Below are 18,786 nucleotides of genomic sequence, written 5' to 3'. Positions count from 1 at the left end.
GGAACTCCAGCGCAAACTCTTGAGCGCTCCTCATCCCCTGCCGGAGGTAGAATAGACGCTCCCGCGCCGCCTTCCCCTCTGGTGGATGGTCGAAGACCGCACGGAAGCGGCGGGAGAACTCCGCATAGGTGATAGTGGCGGCGTCTATTCTCCTCCATTCGGCGTTGGCCCACTCCAACGCCTTGCCGGTGAGACAGGAGATGAGGGCGGAAACGCTCTCGTGTCCCGAGGGCGCCGGGTGTACGGTGGCAAGGTAGAGTTCCACTTGTAACAGGAACCCCTGACACCCGGCAGCGGTGCCGTCGTACGCCCTCGGGAGCGAGAGCCGAATCCCACTGGGTTCCGGTAGTTGGACGGGCGGGCTGACCGATGGTGATGGTGCGGTAGGTGGGGGTGTGGGTACCCCGCTGGTCTCCCATCGATGGAGGGTGTTCATCACCCGGTCCAGGGCGTGCCCGATTTGGTTGATCCGATCTTCTTGACCACGAAGGCGCTCCTCCATGATCTCGGTGGGTGCGGGTGCTCCTGCTGATTCCATGAGATGGTGTGTAATTCTGTCAGGAGTGGAGTGTAGTGGGATGTGGAATCACACGCAGGACACAGAGATATAAATCCAAAGGTCTTTAGTAAAGTCCGTAGTACACGCCAAACACGGCAACAGGCCACAGGCGAAATCAAACGCACACTAAACTGTACAAAGTTAGTGTGCACAACGTGCAGGACTCTCTAATCAACACGAAATAAGAGAGAAACAAAAGTCCAGAGGACCAAACAACCACACGACAGTAGAACAATTACACACAACACCTGACCTAACACAAGGAACTAAATAGGGTGCCTAATGAGACTAAACACTAAACAGGTGTGACAAACAGACAAAACCAATCAAACATGAAACATCGAACGGTGGCAGCTAGTACTCCGGAGACGACGACCGCCGAAGCCTGCCCGAACAAGGAGGAGGGGCCGCCTCGGCCGAAACCGTGACAACTATGCTTGAAAATATGAAAAGTGGAACTCGGTGTTGTGTTGGATTTTCCCCAAACATAATTCTTAGTATTCAAGACATAAAGTTAATTTCTTTGCCAGATTTTTTTGCAGTTTTACTTCAGAGCCTTATTGCAAACAGAATTCATGTTTTGGAATATTTTTATTCTGTACAAGCTTCCTTCTTTTCACTCTGTCAATTAGGTTAGTATTGTGGAGTAACTACAATGTTGTTGATCCATCCTCAGTTCTCCTATCACAGCCATTCACCTCTGTAGCTGTTTTAAAGTCACCATGGTGAAATCCCTGAGTGGTTTCCTTCCTCTCCGGCAACTGAGTTAGGAAAGATGCCTGTATCTTTGTAGTGACTGGGTGTATTGATACACCATCCAAAGTGTAATTAATAACTTCACCATGCTCAAAGGGATATTCAATGTCTGCTTTTTGCATTTTTACCCATCTACCAATAGGTGCACTTCTTTGCGAGGCATTGGAAAACCTCCCTGGTCTTTGTGGTTGAATCTGTGTTTTGAAATTCACTGCTTGACTGAGGGAACTTACAGATCATTTTATGTGTTGGGTACAGAGATGAGGTAGTCATTCAAAAATCATGTTAAACACTATTATTGCACACACACAGTGAGTCCATGCAACTTATGTGACTTGTTAAGCAAATGTTTACTCCTGAACTTATTTAGGCTTGCCATAACAAAGGGGTTGAATACTTATTGACTCAAGACATTTCAGCTTTTCACTTTTAATAAATGTGTAAAGAACTTCGAAAAACATAATTCCACTTTGACATTATTGGGTATTGTGTGTAGGCCAGTATAATATTAATATATAATAATATACTATATAATATAATATGCCATTTAGCAGACGCTTTTATCCAAAGCGACTTACAGTCATGACACAACATCTAAAATTAATCAATTTGAAATTCTGGCTGTAACACAACAAAATGTGGAAAAAGTCAAGGGGTGTGAATACTTTCTGAAGGCACTGGCAGGGTGAAGATGAATACCCATGTCAAGGGGTGTGAATACTTCCTGAAGGCACTGGCAGGGTGTAGATGAATACCCATGTTCCTTTAGCTCTCGAGTCGTCCTCAGCAATGCAGACATAAACCTCCTACTGCAGATAATGCCTGGTCAAACACTGCCCTCTAGTGGAGACATTAAGATATGGGAATAGTATTTTACACCTGGTCCTTTACATTTTACAATTTAGTCATTTAGCAGACGCTCTTATCCAGAGCGACTTACAGTTAGTGAGTGCATACATTATTTTTTTTTATTTTTTTTATTCCCTGCCGGCCATTCCCTCCCCTACCCTGGACAACGCTGGGCCAATTGTGCGCCGCCCATGGGACTCCCGGTCGCGGCCGGCAGGGATCAGGGTCAGCCATGATAGGTGCAGTGTAATGTGTTGTTTTACAGGGTCAGCCATAGTAGTATGATAGGTCCAGTGTAATGTGTTGTTTTACAGGGTCAGCCATAGTAGTATGATAGGTCCAGTGTAATGTGTTGTTTTACAGGGTCAGCCATAGTAGTACAGTGCCCCTGGAGCAAATTAGGGGGGGGATTAATTAATTAAGTCAGTCACAGATGCAACATATCAATCAACATTTTTTTCCATATTTCACCTTAAACAACATACCCAGTGTTCCAAGGTGATTGAGAGTCGAGAGCTTCAAGTTCCTTGGTGTCCACATCACCAACAAACTATAATGGTCCAAACACACCAAGACAGTCGTGAAGAGGACAAGACAATGCCTTTTCCCCATCAGGAAACTGAAAAGATTTGGCATGGGTCCTCAGATCCTCAAAAGGTTATACAGCTGCACCATTGAGAGCATCCTGACTGGTTGCATCACTGCCTGGTGTGCCAACTGCTTGGCCTCCGTCCACAAGGCACTACAGAGGGTAGTGCGTACGGCCCAGTACATCACTGGCGCCAAGCTTCCTGCCATCCAGGACCTCTATACCAGGCGGTGTCAGAGGAAGGTCCCAAAAATTGTCAGACTCCAGCCGCCCTAGTCATAGACTGTTCTCACTGCTACTACTCACTGTTTATTATCTATGTATAGTCACTTTACCCCTACCTACATGTACAAACTACCTCCACTAACCTGTACCCCCGCACATTGACTCGGTACCGGTACCCCCTGTATATAGCCTCATTATTGTTATTTTATTGTGTTAAATTGTTGTTTTACTTTAGTTTATTTAGTAAAAATTTTCTTAACTCTAATTTTTCTTAAAACTGCATTGTTGGTTAAGGGCTTGTAAGTAAGCATTTCACGGTAAGGTCTACACCTGTTGTATTCGGCGCATGTGACAAATATTATTTGATTGGTAGATCTCTGCCACAAAGGTTAAATTCCACAAGATGATAGCGCCATCTCCTGGATGGTCACAGTCATGACTCCATTGTTCATACATACATATACATATACATATATATATATAAACACACACACATATACATATATGAGTGGCGCAGTGGTCTAAGGCACTGCATCGCAGTGCTAACTGTGCCACTAGATCCTGGTTCGAATCCAGGCTCTGTCGCAGCCGGCCGCGACCGGGAGACTCATGGGCGGCGCACAATTGGCCCAGCGTCGTCCAGGGTAGGGGAGGGAATGGCCGGCAGGGATGTAGCTCAGTTGATAGAGCATGGCGTTTGCAACGCCAGGGTTGTGGGTTCGTTTCCCACGGGGGGCCAGTATAAAAAAATATGTATTCACTAACTGTAAGTCGCTCTGGATAAGAGCGTCTGCTAAATGACTCAAATGTAAATATACATACAGACAATCAATGGATAGCTGTCCAGCTGTGTCTTTCTGTTCTTCACTTCCTGCCCATGGTATCCCAAGAGAGAGAGAAGAAGCTCCTACTCCTCCGAGGGTAGTGTTCATTAGAGAGCGGCGTAAAAAAAAATATTTTTCAACATTAAACGAAAACATGCAAAAAACTAACAAAAAAAATAACGTTTGGATGGCATCTGGCCGTTTCAGACCGGCCGTTTGGTGAGAGAGAGATGGAGAGATGAAGACCGTTTCAGACCGGCTGTTTTGTGAGAGAGAGAGAGAGGGAGAGAGCCGGACCGTTTCAGACCGGCTGTTTTGTGAGAGAGAGAGAGAGGGAGAGAGCCGGACCGTTTCAGACCGGCTGTTTTGTGAGAGAGAGAGAGAGGGAGAGAGCCGGACCGTTTCAGACCGGCTGTTTGGTGAGAGAGAGAGAGAGGGAGAGCCGGGCCGTTTCAGACCGGCCGTTTGGTGAGAGAGAGAGAGAGAGAGAGCTGGACCGTTTCAGACCGGCCGTTTGGTGCCTAATGTTGACAATAATATTTGGCAATAATATGCCGTCCTCTTCTCTCTCATTGGGCCATGTAATTAACCAGCTCCTTCTCTCTCATTGGGCCATGTAATTAGCCAGGTCCTTCTCTCTCATTGGGCCATGTAATTAGCCAGCTCCTTCTCTCTCATTGGGCCATGTAATTAGCCAGCTCCTTCTCTCTCATTGGGCCATGTAATTAGCCAGCTCCTTCTCTCTCATTGGGCCATGTAATTAGCCAGCTCCTTCTCTCTCATTGGGCCATGTAATTAGCCAGCTCCTTCTCTCTCATTGGGCCATGTAATTAGCCAGCTCCTTCTCTCTCATTGGGCCATGTAATTAGCCAGCTCCTTCTCTCTCATTGGGCCATGTAATTAGCCAGCTCCTTCTCTCTCATTGGGCCATGTAATTAGCCAGCTCCTTCTCTCTCATTGGGCCATGTAATTAGCCAGCTCCTTCGCTCTCATTGGGCCATGTAATTAGCCAGCTCCTTCTCTCTCATTGGGCCATGTAATTAGCCAGCTCCTTCTCTCTCATTGGGCCATGTAATTCGCCAGCTCCTTCTCTCTCATTGGGCCATGTAATTAGCCAGCTCCTTCTCTCTCATTGGGCCATGTAATTCGCCAGCTCCTTCTCCAGACTCTGGGTGAAGCGATGGTTGAGGAACAGCAGCTGACCGTGGGGCAACAGACGGTGGAGCAGGACATCGATACGGTCACTCTTCAACAGGACCTGAAGAATACAACAAAATCAATCAAAGTTTATTTGTCACATGCAGAGAAAACTACAGGTGCAAACCATATAACAAAATACTTCCTCACAATCCAGAGAATTCAGGTACGAAATAGAGAATCCAGATCTTAAAAAACAAACAAGGACTTAACACTAGTTCAGATAGAAATAAAACCAGAGACTGTTAGCTAGAGTCTATACACCCTAGCAGTCTTAAACAGGAATTCATATTTTACCTACACAACCTACTCCACATTTTCAAAGTTAAGTTCAATTATGATTTTATTTCTCCAAATGATTTTTTTAAATGACGAAGACGTCTTGATTGCGTATGTCTCCACACCACAGAGTTAATACTTGATGTGAATAATTTTGAATAAGATTGTGCTAACTTTGCACAACTCTTAGGGCAACAATAATCCAGTTGGATCAAGCTCAATACGTTTGGTTGGGACAGAAATATTCTCAGATTTTCACAGCAAATTTAAATCAGGACGGATGCTGTTACCACTTAGGAACACGCAACACCTCTTGAAGAAAAAAATTCTGGTGTGTCTTTGGCATTAAACATTATGTAATTGTCTCACTGGAAAATAAATCCTCTATCACAGGGTTAGGTTTTCAGACGACAGGCAGGTTTTCCTTGGATTTGCTCCGTTCATATTTATTTTGATGCTGACAAACTCCTCAGTCCATGTCAGTGACAAGCCATACCCAAAACATGATGCCACCAAAATACTTGAAATACTTAAAAAGGCCTGCCTCAGTCTTCTGAATACCCTTGGATAATTACACAAATGTTAATGCCAAAGACACGCCATAATGGCTTTCCAAGAAGTGTTGAGTGTTCCTGAATGGTCCAGTCTCAGCTCTGACATAAATGTGCTTGGAAATCAGAGACAAGGTTTGAATATTGCTGTCCATCAATTGGCAATTTTGACAAAACAGTGCATTCGTAAAGTATTCACACCCCTTGACTTTTTCCACGTTGTTGTGTTACAGCCTTATTCTAAAATAGATTAAATTGTTCTTTCCCTCAATCAATCTACACACAATACCCAATAATGACAAAGCGAAAACAGGTTTTTATAAATTTTAGCAAATGTATAAAAATAAAAAATAAATGGAAATATCACATTTACATAAGTATTCAGACCCTTTACTCAATACTTTGTTGAAGCACCTATGGCAGCGATTACAGCCTCAAGTCTTCTTGGGTATGACGCTACAAGCTTGGCACACCTGTATTTGGGGAGTTTCTCCCATTCTTCTCTGCAGATCCTCTCAAGCTCTGTCAGGTTGGATGGGGAGCGTCGCTGCACAGCTATTTTCAGGTCTCTCCAGAGATGTTTGATCGGGTTCAAGTCCGGGCTCTGGCTGGGCCACTCAAGGACATTCAGAAACTTGTCCCGAAGCCACTCCTGCGTTGTTTTGGCTGTGTGCTTAGGGTCGTTGTCCTGTTGGAAGGTGAACCTTCGTCCCAGTCTGAGGTCCTGAGTGCTCTGGAGCAGGTTTTCATCAAGGATCTCTCTGTACTTTGCTCCGTTAATCTTTGCCTCAATCCTGACTAGTCTCCCAGTCCCTGAAAAACATCCCCACAGCATGATGCTGCCACCACCATGCTTCACCGTAGGGATGGTGCCAGGTTTCCTCCAGACGTGACGCTTGGCATTCAGGCCAAAGAGTTCAATCTTGGTTTCATCAGACCAGAGAATCTTGTTTCTCATGGTCTGAGAGTCTTTAGGTGCCTTTTGGCAAACTCCAAGCGGGCTGTCATGTGCCTTTTACTGAGGAGTGGCTTCCGTCTGGCCACTCTACCATAAAGGCCTGATTGGTGGAGTGCTGCAGAGATGGTTGTCCTTCTGGAAGGTTTTCCCATCACCACAGAGGAACTCTGGACCTCTGTCAGAGTGACCATCGGGTTCTTGGTCACCTCCCTGACCAAGGCCTTCTCCCCCGATTGCTCAGTTTGGCTGGGCGGCCAGCTCTAGGAAGAGTCTTGGTGGTTCCAAACTTCTTCCATTTAAGAATGATGGAAGCCACTGTGTTCTTGGGGACCTTCAATGCTGCAGAAATGTTTTGGGTACCCTTCCCCAGTTCTGTGCCTCGACACAATCATGTCTCGGAGCTCTACAGACAATTATTTTGACCTCATGGCTTGGTTTTTGCTCTGACATGCACTGTCAACTGTGGGACCTTACATAGACATGTGTGTGCCTTTCCAACTCATGTCCAATCAATTGAATTTACCACAGGTGGACTCCAATCAAGTTGTAGAAACATCTCAAGGATAATCAATGGAAACAGGATGCACCTGAGCTCAATTTCAAGTCTCATAGCAAATGCTCTGAATACTTACTTATGTTTATTTTTTAATATATTTGCAAAGATTTCTAAAAACCTGTTTTCGCTTTGTCATTATGGGGTTTGTGTGTAGATTGATGTAGATATTTTTTTCTTTAATCCATTTTAGAATAAGGCTGTAACGTAACAAAATGTGGAAAAAGGGAAGGGGTCTGAATACTTTACAAATGCAGTATTTATGCTGAATATGTGTGAATGTGAGGGTGTATGTTGATAGAGACCTGTGAATGTGTATAGTCAGTGCGTCCGTCGTAGGTAGCCATTGATTAGCTATTCAGACGTCTTTACTGCCAGGACACAACCTGACAAGCCCTACCTGGCCCCAACACAACCTGACAAGCCCTACCTGGCCCCAACACAACCTGACAAGCCCTACCTGGCCCCAACACAACCTGACAAGCCCTACCTGGCCCCAACACAACCTGACAACCCCTACCTGGCCCCAACACAACCTGACAAGCCCTACCTGGCCCCAACACAACATGACAAGCCCTACCTGGTCCCAACACAACCTGACAAGCCCTACCTGGCCCAACACAACCTGACAAGCCCTACCTGGCCCCAACACAACCTGACAAGCACCACCTGGTCCCAACACAACCTGACAAGCCCTACCTGGCCCCAACACAACCTGACAAGCCCTACCTGGCCCCAACACAACCTGACAAGCCCTACCTGGCCCCAACACAACCTGACAAGCCCTACCTGGCCCCAACACAACATGACAAGCCCTACCTGGCCCCAACACAACATGACAAGCCCAACCTGGTCCCAACACAACCTGACAAGCCCTACCTGGTCCAACAGAATGTGACAAGCCCTACCTGGCCCCATCCCAACCTGACAAGCCATACCCGGCCCCAACACAACCTGACAAGCCCTACCCGGCCCCAACACAACCTGACAAGCCCTACCTGGCCCCATCCCAACCTGACAAGCCCTACCTGGCCCCATCCCAACCTGACAAGCCCTACCTGGCCCCAACACAAGCTGACAAGCCCTACCTGGCCCCAACACAACCTGACAAGCCCTACCTGGCCCCATCCCAACCTGACAAGCCCTACCTGGCCCCAACACAAGCTGACAAGCCCTACCTGGCCCCAACACAACCGGACAAGCCCTACCTGGCCCCAACACAACCTGACAAGCCCTACCTGGCCCCATCCCAACCTGACAAGCCCTACCTGGCCCCATCACAACCTGACAAGCCCTACCTGACCCCATCCCAACCTGACAAGCCCTACCTGGCCCCATCCCAACCGGACAAGCCCTACCTGGCCCCATCCCAACCAGACAAGCCCTACCTGGCCCCATCCCAACCTGACAAGCCCTACCTGGCCCCATCCCAACCTGACAAGCCCTACCTGGCCCCATCCCAAGCAGACAAGCCCTACCTGGCCCCATCCCAACCTGACAAACTCTACCTGGCCCCATCCCAACCTGACAAGCCCTACCTGGCCCAACACAAACTCCATTGATGTTTAAAACACCTAAAGACTCTGCTACTCCTTCTCCTCAATCCACAGTGATCAATTAGGACCCAGTGTTTTTCAGGTTGTGTCCAGAGCCATATATTTCTGTATATTCTTCTAAATGAAGAACAGAGAAGATAGCCCCAGTGACAACATTAATCTAGACCATCTGGCACACCTCTCTCCTCTCTCCTCTCTCCTCTCTCCTCTCTCCTCTCTCCTCTCTCCTCTCTCCTCTCACCTCTCACCTCTCACACCTCTCACACCTCACACACCTCACACACCTCACACACCACACACACCACACACACCACACACACCACACACCTCACTCCTCACTCCTCACTCCTCACTCCTCACTCCTCACTCCTCACTCCTCACTCCTCACTCCTCTCACCTCTCACCTCTCACCTCACACCTCACACCTCACACCTCACACCTCTCACCTCTCACCTCGCTCCCAGGCCCAAGCATGCGTAGATGTTCCAGACAATGTCTGGTGATGTTCTTCAGGGTTCCCTCAGCCAGAAGCAGGTTCTCATGGGGCTCAGTGACCAGGGTGAAGGCTAGGCCCTGGACCCCCAGCCACAGGGCACTCCTCTCCCCAGTCCAGGGCTCTCCCCTCCCCAGCCGCTGCACCCCGCTGTCAGCCTCTTGGAGAGCCACTAGCTCCTCTCCCAGTACGGTCTCTACCAACACCCGGCCTGAGGCCTCACGGGACAGGGTCACCGCGCTACGCACCTGCCTGAGAGAGGGATGGAGTAGAGAGAGAGAGTTATTTTACCTGCTACCAACACCCGGCCTGAGCAACACAGGACTGGGTCACTGCACTACACACCTGCCTGAGAGACAGAGATGGTATTACGGAGAGAGAGAGTTTGGTCGACCCAGTTAGCAACGAGCACCTCCCACAGGCCCTTCTCCTGACCGGCCACACTACCTCCCACAGAGCACTTCTCCTGACCAGCCACACTACCTCCCATAGGCCCTTCTCCTGACCGGCCACACTACCTCCCACAGCCCACAGGCCCTTCTCCTGACCGGCCACACTAGCTCCCACAGGGTCCTTCTCCTGACCGGCCACACTACCTCCCACAGCCCACAGGGCCCTTCTCCTGACTGGCCACACTACCTCCCACAGAGCCCTTCTCCTGACTGGCCACACTACCTCCCACAGGGCCCTTCTCCTGACCGGCCACACTACCTCCCACAGCCCACAGGCCCTTCTCCTGACCGGCCACACTACGTCCCACAGCCCACAGGCCCTTCTCCTGACTGGCCACACTACCTCCCACAGGCCCTTCTCCTGACCAGCCACACTACCTCCCACAGGGCCCTTCTCCTGACTGGCCACACTACCTCCCACAGAGCCCTTCTCCTGACCGGCCACACTACCTCCCACAGCCCACAGGCCCTTCTCCTCACCGGCCACACTACGTCCCACAGCCCACAGGCCCTTCTCCTGACCGGCCACACTACCTCCCACAGCCCACAGGCCCTTCTCCTGACCGGCCACACTACGTCCCACAGCCCACAGGCCCTTCTCCTGACCGGCCACACTACCTCCCACAGGCCCTTCTCCTGACCGGCCACACTACCTCCCACAGGCCCTTCTCCTGACCGGCCACACTACCTCCCACAGGGCCCTTCTCCCGACCGGCCACACTACCTCCCACAGGGCCCTTCTCCTGACCGGCCACACTACCTCCCACAGAGCCCTTCTCCTGACCGGCCACACTACCTCCCACAGGGCCCTTCTCCCGACCGGCCACACTACCTCCCACAGGGCCCTTCTCCTGACCGGCCACACTACCTCCCACAGAGCCCTTCTCCTGACCGGCCACACTACCTCCCACAGGCCCTTCTCCCGACCGGCCACACTACCTCCCACAGAGCCCTTCTCCTGACCGGCCACACTACCTCCCACAGGGCCCTTCTCCCGACCGGCCACACTAGCTCCCACAGGGCCCTTCTCCTGACCGGCCACACTACCTCCCACAGGCCCTTCTCCCGACCGGCCACACTACCTCCCACAGGCCCTTCTCCTGACCGGCCACACTACCTCCCACAGGGCCCTTCTCCCGACCGGCCACACTACCTCCCACAGGGCCCTTCTCCTGACCGGCCACACTACCTCCCACAGAGCCCTTCTCCTGACCGGCCACACTACCTCCCACAGGGCCCTTCTCCCGACCGGCCACACTACCTCCCACAGGGCCCTTCTCCTGACCGGCCACACTACCTCCCACAGAGCCCTTCTCCTGACCGGCCACACTACCTCCCACAGAGCCCTTCTCCTGACCGGCCACACTACAGCTGCTAGTTGGAGGCAAGGCGTTTTTTCAGCATCAAGCCAGCGGCGTGCTTACTTCCTGTCGCCACTTATTTTGATATATTTATAGATTTGTATTATTTAAGATACATTGGCTGGATGTCCATTTGAAGAACGGTTTGTGGGAAAGTAGTGTAAATGGTTATGTGTGTAAAATATATCAGATAAGGAGGTTTCTGGTCAGATAAGGAGGGCTGGTTCTGGTCAGATAAGGAGGGTTCTGGTCAGATAATGAGGGCTGGTCCTGGTCAGATAAGGAGGGCTGGTTCTGGTCAGATAAGGAGGGCTGGTTCTGGTCAGATAAGGAGGGCTGGTCCTGGTCAGATAAGGAGGGCTGGTCCTGGTCAGATAATGAGGGCTGGTCCTGGTCAGATAAGGAGGGCTGGTCCTGGTCAGATAAGGAGGACTGGTCCTGGTGAGATAAAGAGGGCTAGTCCTGGTCAGATAAAGAGGGCTAGTCCTGGTCAGATAATGAGGGCTGGTCCTGGTCAGATAATGAGGGCTGGTCCTGGTAAGATAAGGAGGGCTGGTCCTGGTAAGATAAGGAGGGCTGGTTCTGGTCAGATAATGAGGGCTGGTCCTGGTCAGATAATGAGGGCTGGTCCTGGTCAGATAAGGAGAGCTGGTCCTGGTCAGATAAGGAGGGCTTGTCCTGGTCAGATAATGAGGGCTGGTCCTGGTCAGATAAGGAGGGCTGGTCCTGGTCAGATAAGGAGGGCTGGTCCTGGTCAGATAATGAGGGCTGGTCCTGGTCAGATAAGGAGGGCTGGTCCTGGTCAGATAATGAAGGCTGGTCCTGGTCAGATAAGGAGGGCTGGTCCTGGTCAGATAAGGAGGGCTGGTCCTGGTCAGATAAAGAGGGCTAGTCCTGGTCAGATAAAGAGGGCTGGTCCTGGTCAGATAATGAGGGCTGGTCCTGGTCAGATAAGGAGGGCTGGTCCTGGTCAGATAATGAGGGCTGGTCCTGGTCAGATAATGAGGGCTGGTCCTGGTCAGATAAGGAGAGCTGGTCCTGGTCAGATAATGAGGGCTGGTCCTGGTCAGATAAGGAGAGCTGGTCCTGGTCAGATAAGGAGGGCTGGTCCTGGTCAGATAATGAGGGCTGGTCCTGGTCAGATAAGGAGGGCTGGTCCTGGTCAGATAAGGAGGGCTGGTCCTGGTCAGATAAAGAGGGTTCTGGTCAGATAAGGAGGGCTGGTTCTGGTCAGATAATGAGGGCTGGTCCTGGTCAGATAAGGAGGGTTCTGGTAAGATAAGGAGGGCTGGTCCTGGTCAGATAAGGAGTGTCCTGGTCAGATAATGAGGGCTGGTCCTGGTCAGATAATGAGGGCGGTCCTGGTTAGATAAGGAGGGCTGGTCCTGGTCAGATAAGGAGGGCTGGTCCTGGTCAGATAAGGAGGGCTGGTCCTGGTCAGATAAGGAGGGTTCTGGTCAGATAAGGAGGGCTGGTCCTGGTCAGATAAGGACGGTTCTGGTCAGATAGTGAGCGCTGGTCCTGGTCAGATAAGGAGGGCTGGTTCTGGTCAGATAATGAGGGCTGGTTCTGGTCAGATAAGGAGGGCTGGTCCTGGTCAGATAAGGAGGGCTGGTCCTGGTCAGATAAGGAGGGCTGGTCCTGGTCAGATAATGAGGGCTAGTCCTGGTCAGATAATGAGGGCTGGTCCTGGTCAGATAAGGAGGGCTGGTCCTGGTAAGATAAGGAGGGCTAGTCCTGGTAAGATAAGGAGGGCTGGTCCTGGTCAGATAAGGAGAGCTGGTCCTGGTCAGATAAGGAGGGCTGGTCCTGGTCAGATAAGAAGGACTGGTCCTGGTCAGATAAGGAGGGCTGGTCCTGGTCAGATAAGGAGGGCTAGTCCTGGTCAGCTAATGAGGGCTGGTCCTGGTCAGATAATGAGGGCTGGTCCTGGTAATATAAGGAGGGCTGGTCCTGGTAAGATAATGAGGGTTCTGGTCAGATAAGGAGGGCTGGTTCTGGTCAGATAATGAGGGCTGGTCCTGGTCAGATAAGGAGGGTTCTGGTAAGATAAGGAGGGCTGGTCCTGGTCAGATAAGGAGTGTCCTGGTCAGATAATGAGGGCTGGTCCTGGTCAGATAATGAGGGCGGGTCCTGGTTAGATAAGGAGGGCTGGTCCTGGTCAGATAAGGAGGGCTGGTCCTGGTCAGATAAGGAGGGCTGGTCCTGGTCAGATAAGGAGGGTTCTGGTCAGATAAGGAGGGCTGGTCCTGGTCAGATAAGGACGGTTCTGGTCAGATAATGAGCGCTGGTCCTGGTCAGATAAGGAGGGCTGGTTCTGGTCAGATAATGAGGGCTGGTTCTGGTCAGATAAGGAGGGCTGGTCCTGGTCAGATAAGGAGGGCTGGTCCTGGTCAGATAAGGAGAGCTGGTCCTGGTCAGATAAGGAGGGCTGGTCCTGGTCAGATAAGAAGGACTGGTCCTGGTCAGATAAGGAGGGCTGGTCCTGGTCAGATAAGGAGGGCTAGTCCTGGTCAGATAAAGAGGGCTAGTCCTGGTCAGCTAATGAGGGCTGGTCCTGGTCAGATAATGAGGGCTGGTCCTGGTAATATAAGGAGGGCTGGTCCTGGTAAGATAAGGAGGGCTGGTTCTGGTCAGATAATGAGGGCTGGTCCTGGTCAGATAATGAGGGCTGGTCCTGGTCAGATAAGGAGGGCTGGTCCTGGTCAGATAATGAGGGCTGGTCCTGGTCAGATAAGGAGGGCTGGTCCTGGTCAGATAAGGAGGACTGGTCCTGGTCAGATAAAGAGGGCGAGTCCTGGTCAGATAAAGAGGGCTAGTCCTGGTCAGATAATGAGGGCTGGTCCTGGTAAGATAAGGAGGGCTGGTCCTGGTCAGATAAAGAGGGTTCTGGTCAGATAAGGAGGGCTGGTTCTGGTCAGATAATGAGGGCTGGTCCTGGTCAGATAAGGAGGGTTCTGGTCAGATGAGGAGGGCTGGTCCTGGTCAGATAAGGAGTGTCCTGGTCAGATAATGAGGGCTGGTCCTGGTCAGATAAGGAGGGCTGGTCCTGGTCAGATAAGGAGGGCTGGTCCTGGTCAGATAAGGAGGGCTGGTCCTGGTCAGATAAGGAGGGTTCTGGTCAGATAAGGAGGGCTGGTCCTGGTCAGATAAGGAGGGTTCTGGTCAGATAATGAGCGCTGGTCCTGGTCAGATAAGGAGGGCTGGTTCTGGTCAGATAATGAGGGCTGGTTCTGGTCAGATAAGGAGAGCTGGTCCTGGTCAGATAAGGAGGGCTGGTCCTGGTCAGATAAGGAGGGCTGGTCCTGGTCAGATAAGGAGGGCTGGTCCTGGTCAGATAAGGAGGGCTGGTCCTGGTCAGATAAGGAGGGCTGGTCCTGGTCAGATAATGAGGGCTGGTCCTGGTCAGATAAGGAGGGCTGGTCCTGGTCAGATAAGGAGGGCTGGTCCTGGTCAGATAAGGAGGGCTGGTCCTGGTCAGATAAGGAGGGCTGGTTCTGGTCAGATAAGGAGGGTTCTGGTCAGATAAGAAGGGCTGGTCCTGGTCAGATAAAGAGGGTTCTGGTCAGATAAGGAGGGCTGGTCCTGGTCAGATAAGGAGGGCTGGTCCTGGTCAGATAAGGAGGGTTCTGGTCCTGGTCAGATAAGGGGGGTTCTGGTCAGATAAGGAGGGTTCTGGTCCTGGTCACCTGGATCCACTGGTGATGACAAATCACATGTTATTATCAGGTACTTGCAGGCTACGCACACAGTGACATAGTAATCAAATAAGTGACATAGTAATCAAATAAGTGACATAGTAATCAAATAAGTGACATAGTAATCAAATAAGTGACATAGTAATCAAATAAGTGACATAGTAATTAAATAAGTGACATAGTATAACATACTAATAAAAATACTAAATAAACTAAACAAGTACAAGAGGCATGCAGAGATATAGGCTAAATGAAAATAAGATGTATTTTAAATAGCCTATAGGGATATAGTACGGACATTGTTTGTCCATGTGCATAGTGAGTGGAATAAGGTACAATGCAACAGCAGCATAGAACGAGATGACATCATTTCCATAAGCAGTGCAGTAAGGTGACATAACTATTGGTCCGGTAGGCTAAAGTCATTTCAGTGTGTACAGAATAGGAATAAATGGTAAGTGTGTGGTAGGGTGCAGTAGTCGGCCCAGGGTTCAGTGTGTGGTAGGGTGCAGTAGTCAGCCCAGGGTTCAGTGTGTGGTAGGGTGCAGTAGTCAGCCCAGGGTTCAGTGTGTGGTAGGGTGCAGTAGTCGGCCCAGGGTTCAGTGTGTGGTAGGGTGCAGTAGTCAGCCCAGGGTACAGTGTGTGGTAGGCTGCAGTAGTCAGCCCAGGGTTCAGTGTGTGGTAGGGTGCAGTAGTCAGCCCAGGGTTCAGTGTGTGGTAGGGTGCAGTAGTCGGCCCAGGGTTCAGTGTGTGGTAGGGTGCAGTAGTCAGCCCAGGGTTCAGTGTGTGGTAGGGTGCAGTAGTCAGCCCAGGGTTCAGTGTGTGGTAGGCTGCAGTAGTCAGCCCAGGGTTCAGTGTGTGGTAGGGTGCAGTAGTCGGCCCAGGGTTCAGTGTGTGGTAGGCTGCAGTAGTCAGCCCAGGGTGTGGTAGGCTGCAGTAGTCAGCCCAGGGTTCAGTGTGTGGTAGGGTGCAGTAGTCGGCCCAGGGTTCAGTGTGTGGTAGGCTGCAGTAGTCGGCCCAGGGTTCAGTGTGTGGTAGGCTGCAGTAGTCAGCCCAGGGTTCAATGTGTGGTAGGGTTCAGTAGTCAGCCCAGGGTTCAGTGTGTGGTAGGGTGCAGTAGTCAGCCCAGGGTTCAGTGTGTGGTAGGGTGCAGTAGTCAGCCCAGGGTTCAGTGTGTGGTAGGCTGCAGTAGTCAGCCCAGGGTTCAGTGTGTGGTAGGGTGCAGTAGTCGGCCCAGGGTTCAGTGTGTGGTAGGCTGCAGTAGTCAGCCCAGGGTGTGGTAGGGTGCAGTAGTCAGCCCAGGGTTCAGCTGTAGGAACAGGCTTGTGGCTTGGGGGTAGAGGCTGACTTTGAGACAGGTGGTCCGAAACTTGATGTTGACCCTCACTGCAGCGGATCCCTCTCCCCTGTGTAACGCCTCCTCCCGAATTCACAATCAGAGGCCCCTTTCAGGTGACGGGTTACCTGAATCTGGACCCCCTCATCTGTGGGTTTGGGTAACGTGAAGCCACTGTGGCTGTCCTAGCCAGCATAGCAGAGATGATCTATTCAGTATGTAGTACAGCCTCTTCCTCTCTGATCCAGAAATACTTTAAGAGATGACGAGTACTGGTATTACTGTCCGAGCATAGCTAGCAAGCCCAGGCAACCTCTTCCGCCTCACGTTACCAAAACCCCGCCCACCGTGTTTGATTGACAGGCCTAACACATCAAAAAAACAAACGCAAAGGAGCAATGAGGAAACGAAACCGCAAAATGAAGCATTGCTATTGATTTATCGAATTTTATTGATAATTTGAATGTTGAAAGTCTTCAACCACACAGACAGAGTATGGAAAATAATTGTCTATTGCAATTGAGAATTCATTTTCTTTTTGTCAAAATTCATGCGGTCACAACGAAATGAAACGGCAAACATGAGAAATTATTTGTGATTCAAGCATTTACATTAGATTGTTACATGTGTCAGTGTTGTACTGCATAGTACCACTGACATGAAATATCTAACACACTTTGCAGTTTCTTTTTCAAGTTGGCAGACATTATGGATACTCAAATCATGACAATAATAATGCAATGTATTACTTTTAGGAAAAGGAACTTCTAGGCAAACATGATATTGATTTATCATTTGCACATTAGAATTTCAGATTGAATGAAGTCAGACTTCCTAGAGGTCGACTGGTACTCTCTCCATGCATGACTCCACATCCAGGCTAGTGATTGGTGCTCCATCTATCTATATTGACTGAATGGGTGTATTATTGTTGGGTATTTCAGAACGTGGTGATAAATACAAACAATGAAACTGTTATTTTGTTCCAAAATACTTTTTTTTAAAAGGGACTTTATTTTCCAAAAAAAGCTACTGGCTTTTATCAAGTATCAAAGACAGGTTTGAAAACTCGATGAAGGATGGCAACAAAGATAACTTCCTGTTGAGGCTTTTCGTCTTCTTCTGTGGTGTTTAAGAGGTGCCGCTGTACCTAGTGATCTAGTGGGTGAGGCGGTATCTGGAGTGATCTAGTGGGTGAGGCGGTTTAGGGAGTGATCTAGTGGGTGAGGCGGTTTCTGGAGTGATCTAGTGGGTGAGGCGGTTTCTGGAGTGATCTAGTGGGTGAGGCGGTTTAGGGAGTGATCTAGTGGGTGAGGCGGTATCTGGAGTGATCTAGTGGGTGAGGCGGTTTAGGGAGTGATCTAGTGGGTGAGGCGGTTTAGGGAGTGATCTAGTGGGTGAGGCGGTATCTGGAGTGATCAAGTGGGTGAGGCGGTATCTGGAGTGATCAAGTGGGTGAGGCGGTTTCTGGAGTGATCAAGTGGGTGAGGCGGTTTTAGGAGTGATCTAGTGGGTGAGGCGGTATCTGGAGTGATCTAGTGGGTGAGGCGGTTTAGGGAGTGATCTAGTGGGTGAGGTGGTTTAGGGAGTGATCTAGTGGGTGAGGCGGTTTAGGGAGTGATCTAGTGGGTGAGGCGGTTTAGGGAGTGATCTAGTGGGTGAGGCGGTTTAGGGAGTGATCTAGTGGGTGAGGCGGTATCTGGAGTGATCTAGTGGGTGAGGCGGTTTAGGGAGTGATCTAGTGGGTGAGGCGGTTTAGGGAGTGATCTAGTGGGTGAGGCGGTATCTGGAGTGATCAAGTGGGTGAGGCGGTTTCTGGAGTGATCAAGTGGGTGAGGCGGTTTTAGGAGTGATCTAGTGGGTGAGGCGGTATCTGGAGTGATCTAGTGGGTGAGGCGGTTTAGGGAGTGATCTAGTGGGTGAGGCGGTTTAGGGAGTGATCTAGTGGGTGAGGCGGTTTAGGGAGTGATCTAGTGGGTGAGGCGGTATCTGGAGTGATCTAGTGGGTGAGGCGGTATCTGGAGTGATCTAGTGGGTGAGGCGGTTTAGGGAGTGATCTAGTGGGTGAGGCGGTTTAGGGAGTGATCTAGTGGGTGAGGCGGTATCTGGAGTGATCAAGTGGGTGAGGCGGTTTCTGGAGTGATCAAGTGGGTGAGGCGGTTTAGGGAGTGATCTAGTGGGTGAGGCGGTATCTGGAGTGATCTAGTGGGTGAGGCGGTTTAGGGAGTGATCTAGTGGGTGAGGCGGTATCTGGAGGGATCTAGTGGGTGAGGCGGTTTAGGGAGTGATCTAGTGGGTGAGGCGGTATCTGGAGGGATCTAGTGGGTGAGGCGGTTTAGGGAGTGATCTAGTGGGTGAGGCGGTATCTGGAGTGATCTAGTGGGTGAGGCGGTTTAGGGAGTGATCTAGTGGGTGTTATTTATTTCAGGGTGTTATTTAAATGATTTATTTCAGCTGTTATTTATTTCATCACATTCCCAGTGGGTCAGAAGTTTACATACACTCAATTAGTATTTGGTAGCATTGCCTTTAAATTGTTTAACTTGGGTC

At 50.3% G+C, this 18,786-nt stretch overlaps 1 protein-coding gene across 3 annotated transcripts in view; it reads right to left on the bottom strand.

Moving 5' to 3' along the window:
* Positions 1-1,539: 1,539 nt before the first annotated feature.
* Positions 1,540-18,786, bottom strand: part of LOC311122067 (AP-5 complex subunit sigma-1-like) — a 32,990-nt gene continuing 15,743 nt past the window's right edge. Inside the window, exons 2-4 of one of the 3 annotated variants that reach the window (XR_014612377.1) lie at positions 9,350-9,641; positions 3,801-5,060; positions 1,540-2,155 (exon numbers count right to left, since the gene is read on the bottom strand). Coding sequence is in view for 2 of the 3 variants with exons in the window: in XM_084196478.1 (XP_084052604.1) it covers positions 4,932-5,060; positions 9,350-9,641 (421 nt within the window). In the remaining variant the exon portion in view is untranslated. Of the gene's footprint in view, positions 2,156-3,664; positions 5,061-9,342; positions 9,642-18,786 lie in introns of those variants that run through there. The other 2 variants (XM_084196479.1, XM_084196478.1) reach the window with 2 other exon arrangements.

The sequence above is a fragment of the Coregonus lavaretus genome, assembly GCF_964263955.1.
Source record: "Coregonus lavaretus genome assembly, contig: HAP1_SCAFFOLD_994, whole genome shotgun sequence".
NCBI classification, from domain to species: Eukaryota; Metazoa; Chordata; class Actinopteri; order Salmoniformes; family Salmonidae; genus Coregonus; species Coregonus lavaretus.
Note: the sequence above shows the minus strand (reverse complement) of the source record. Positions and strands in the feature narration are given on the sequence as shown.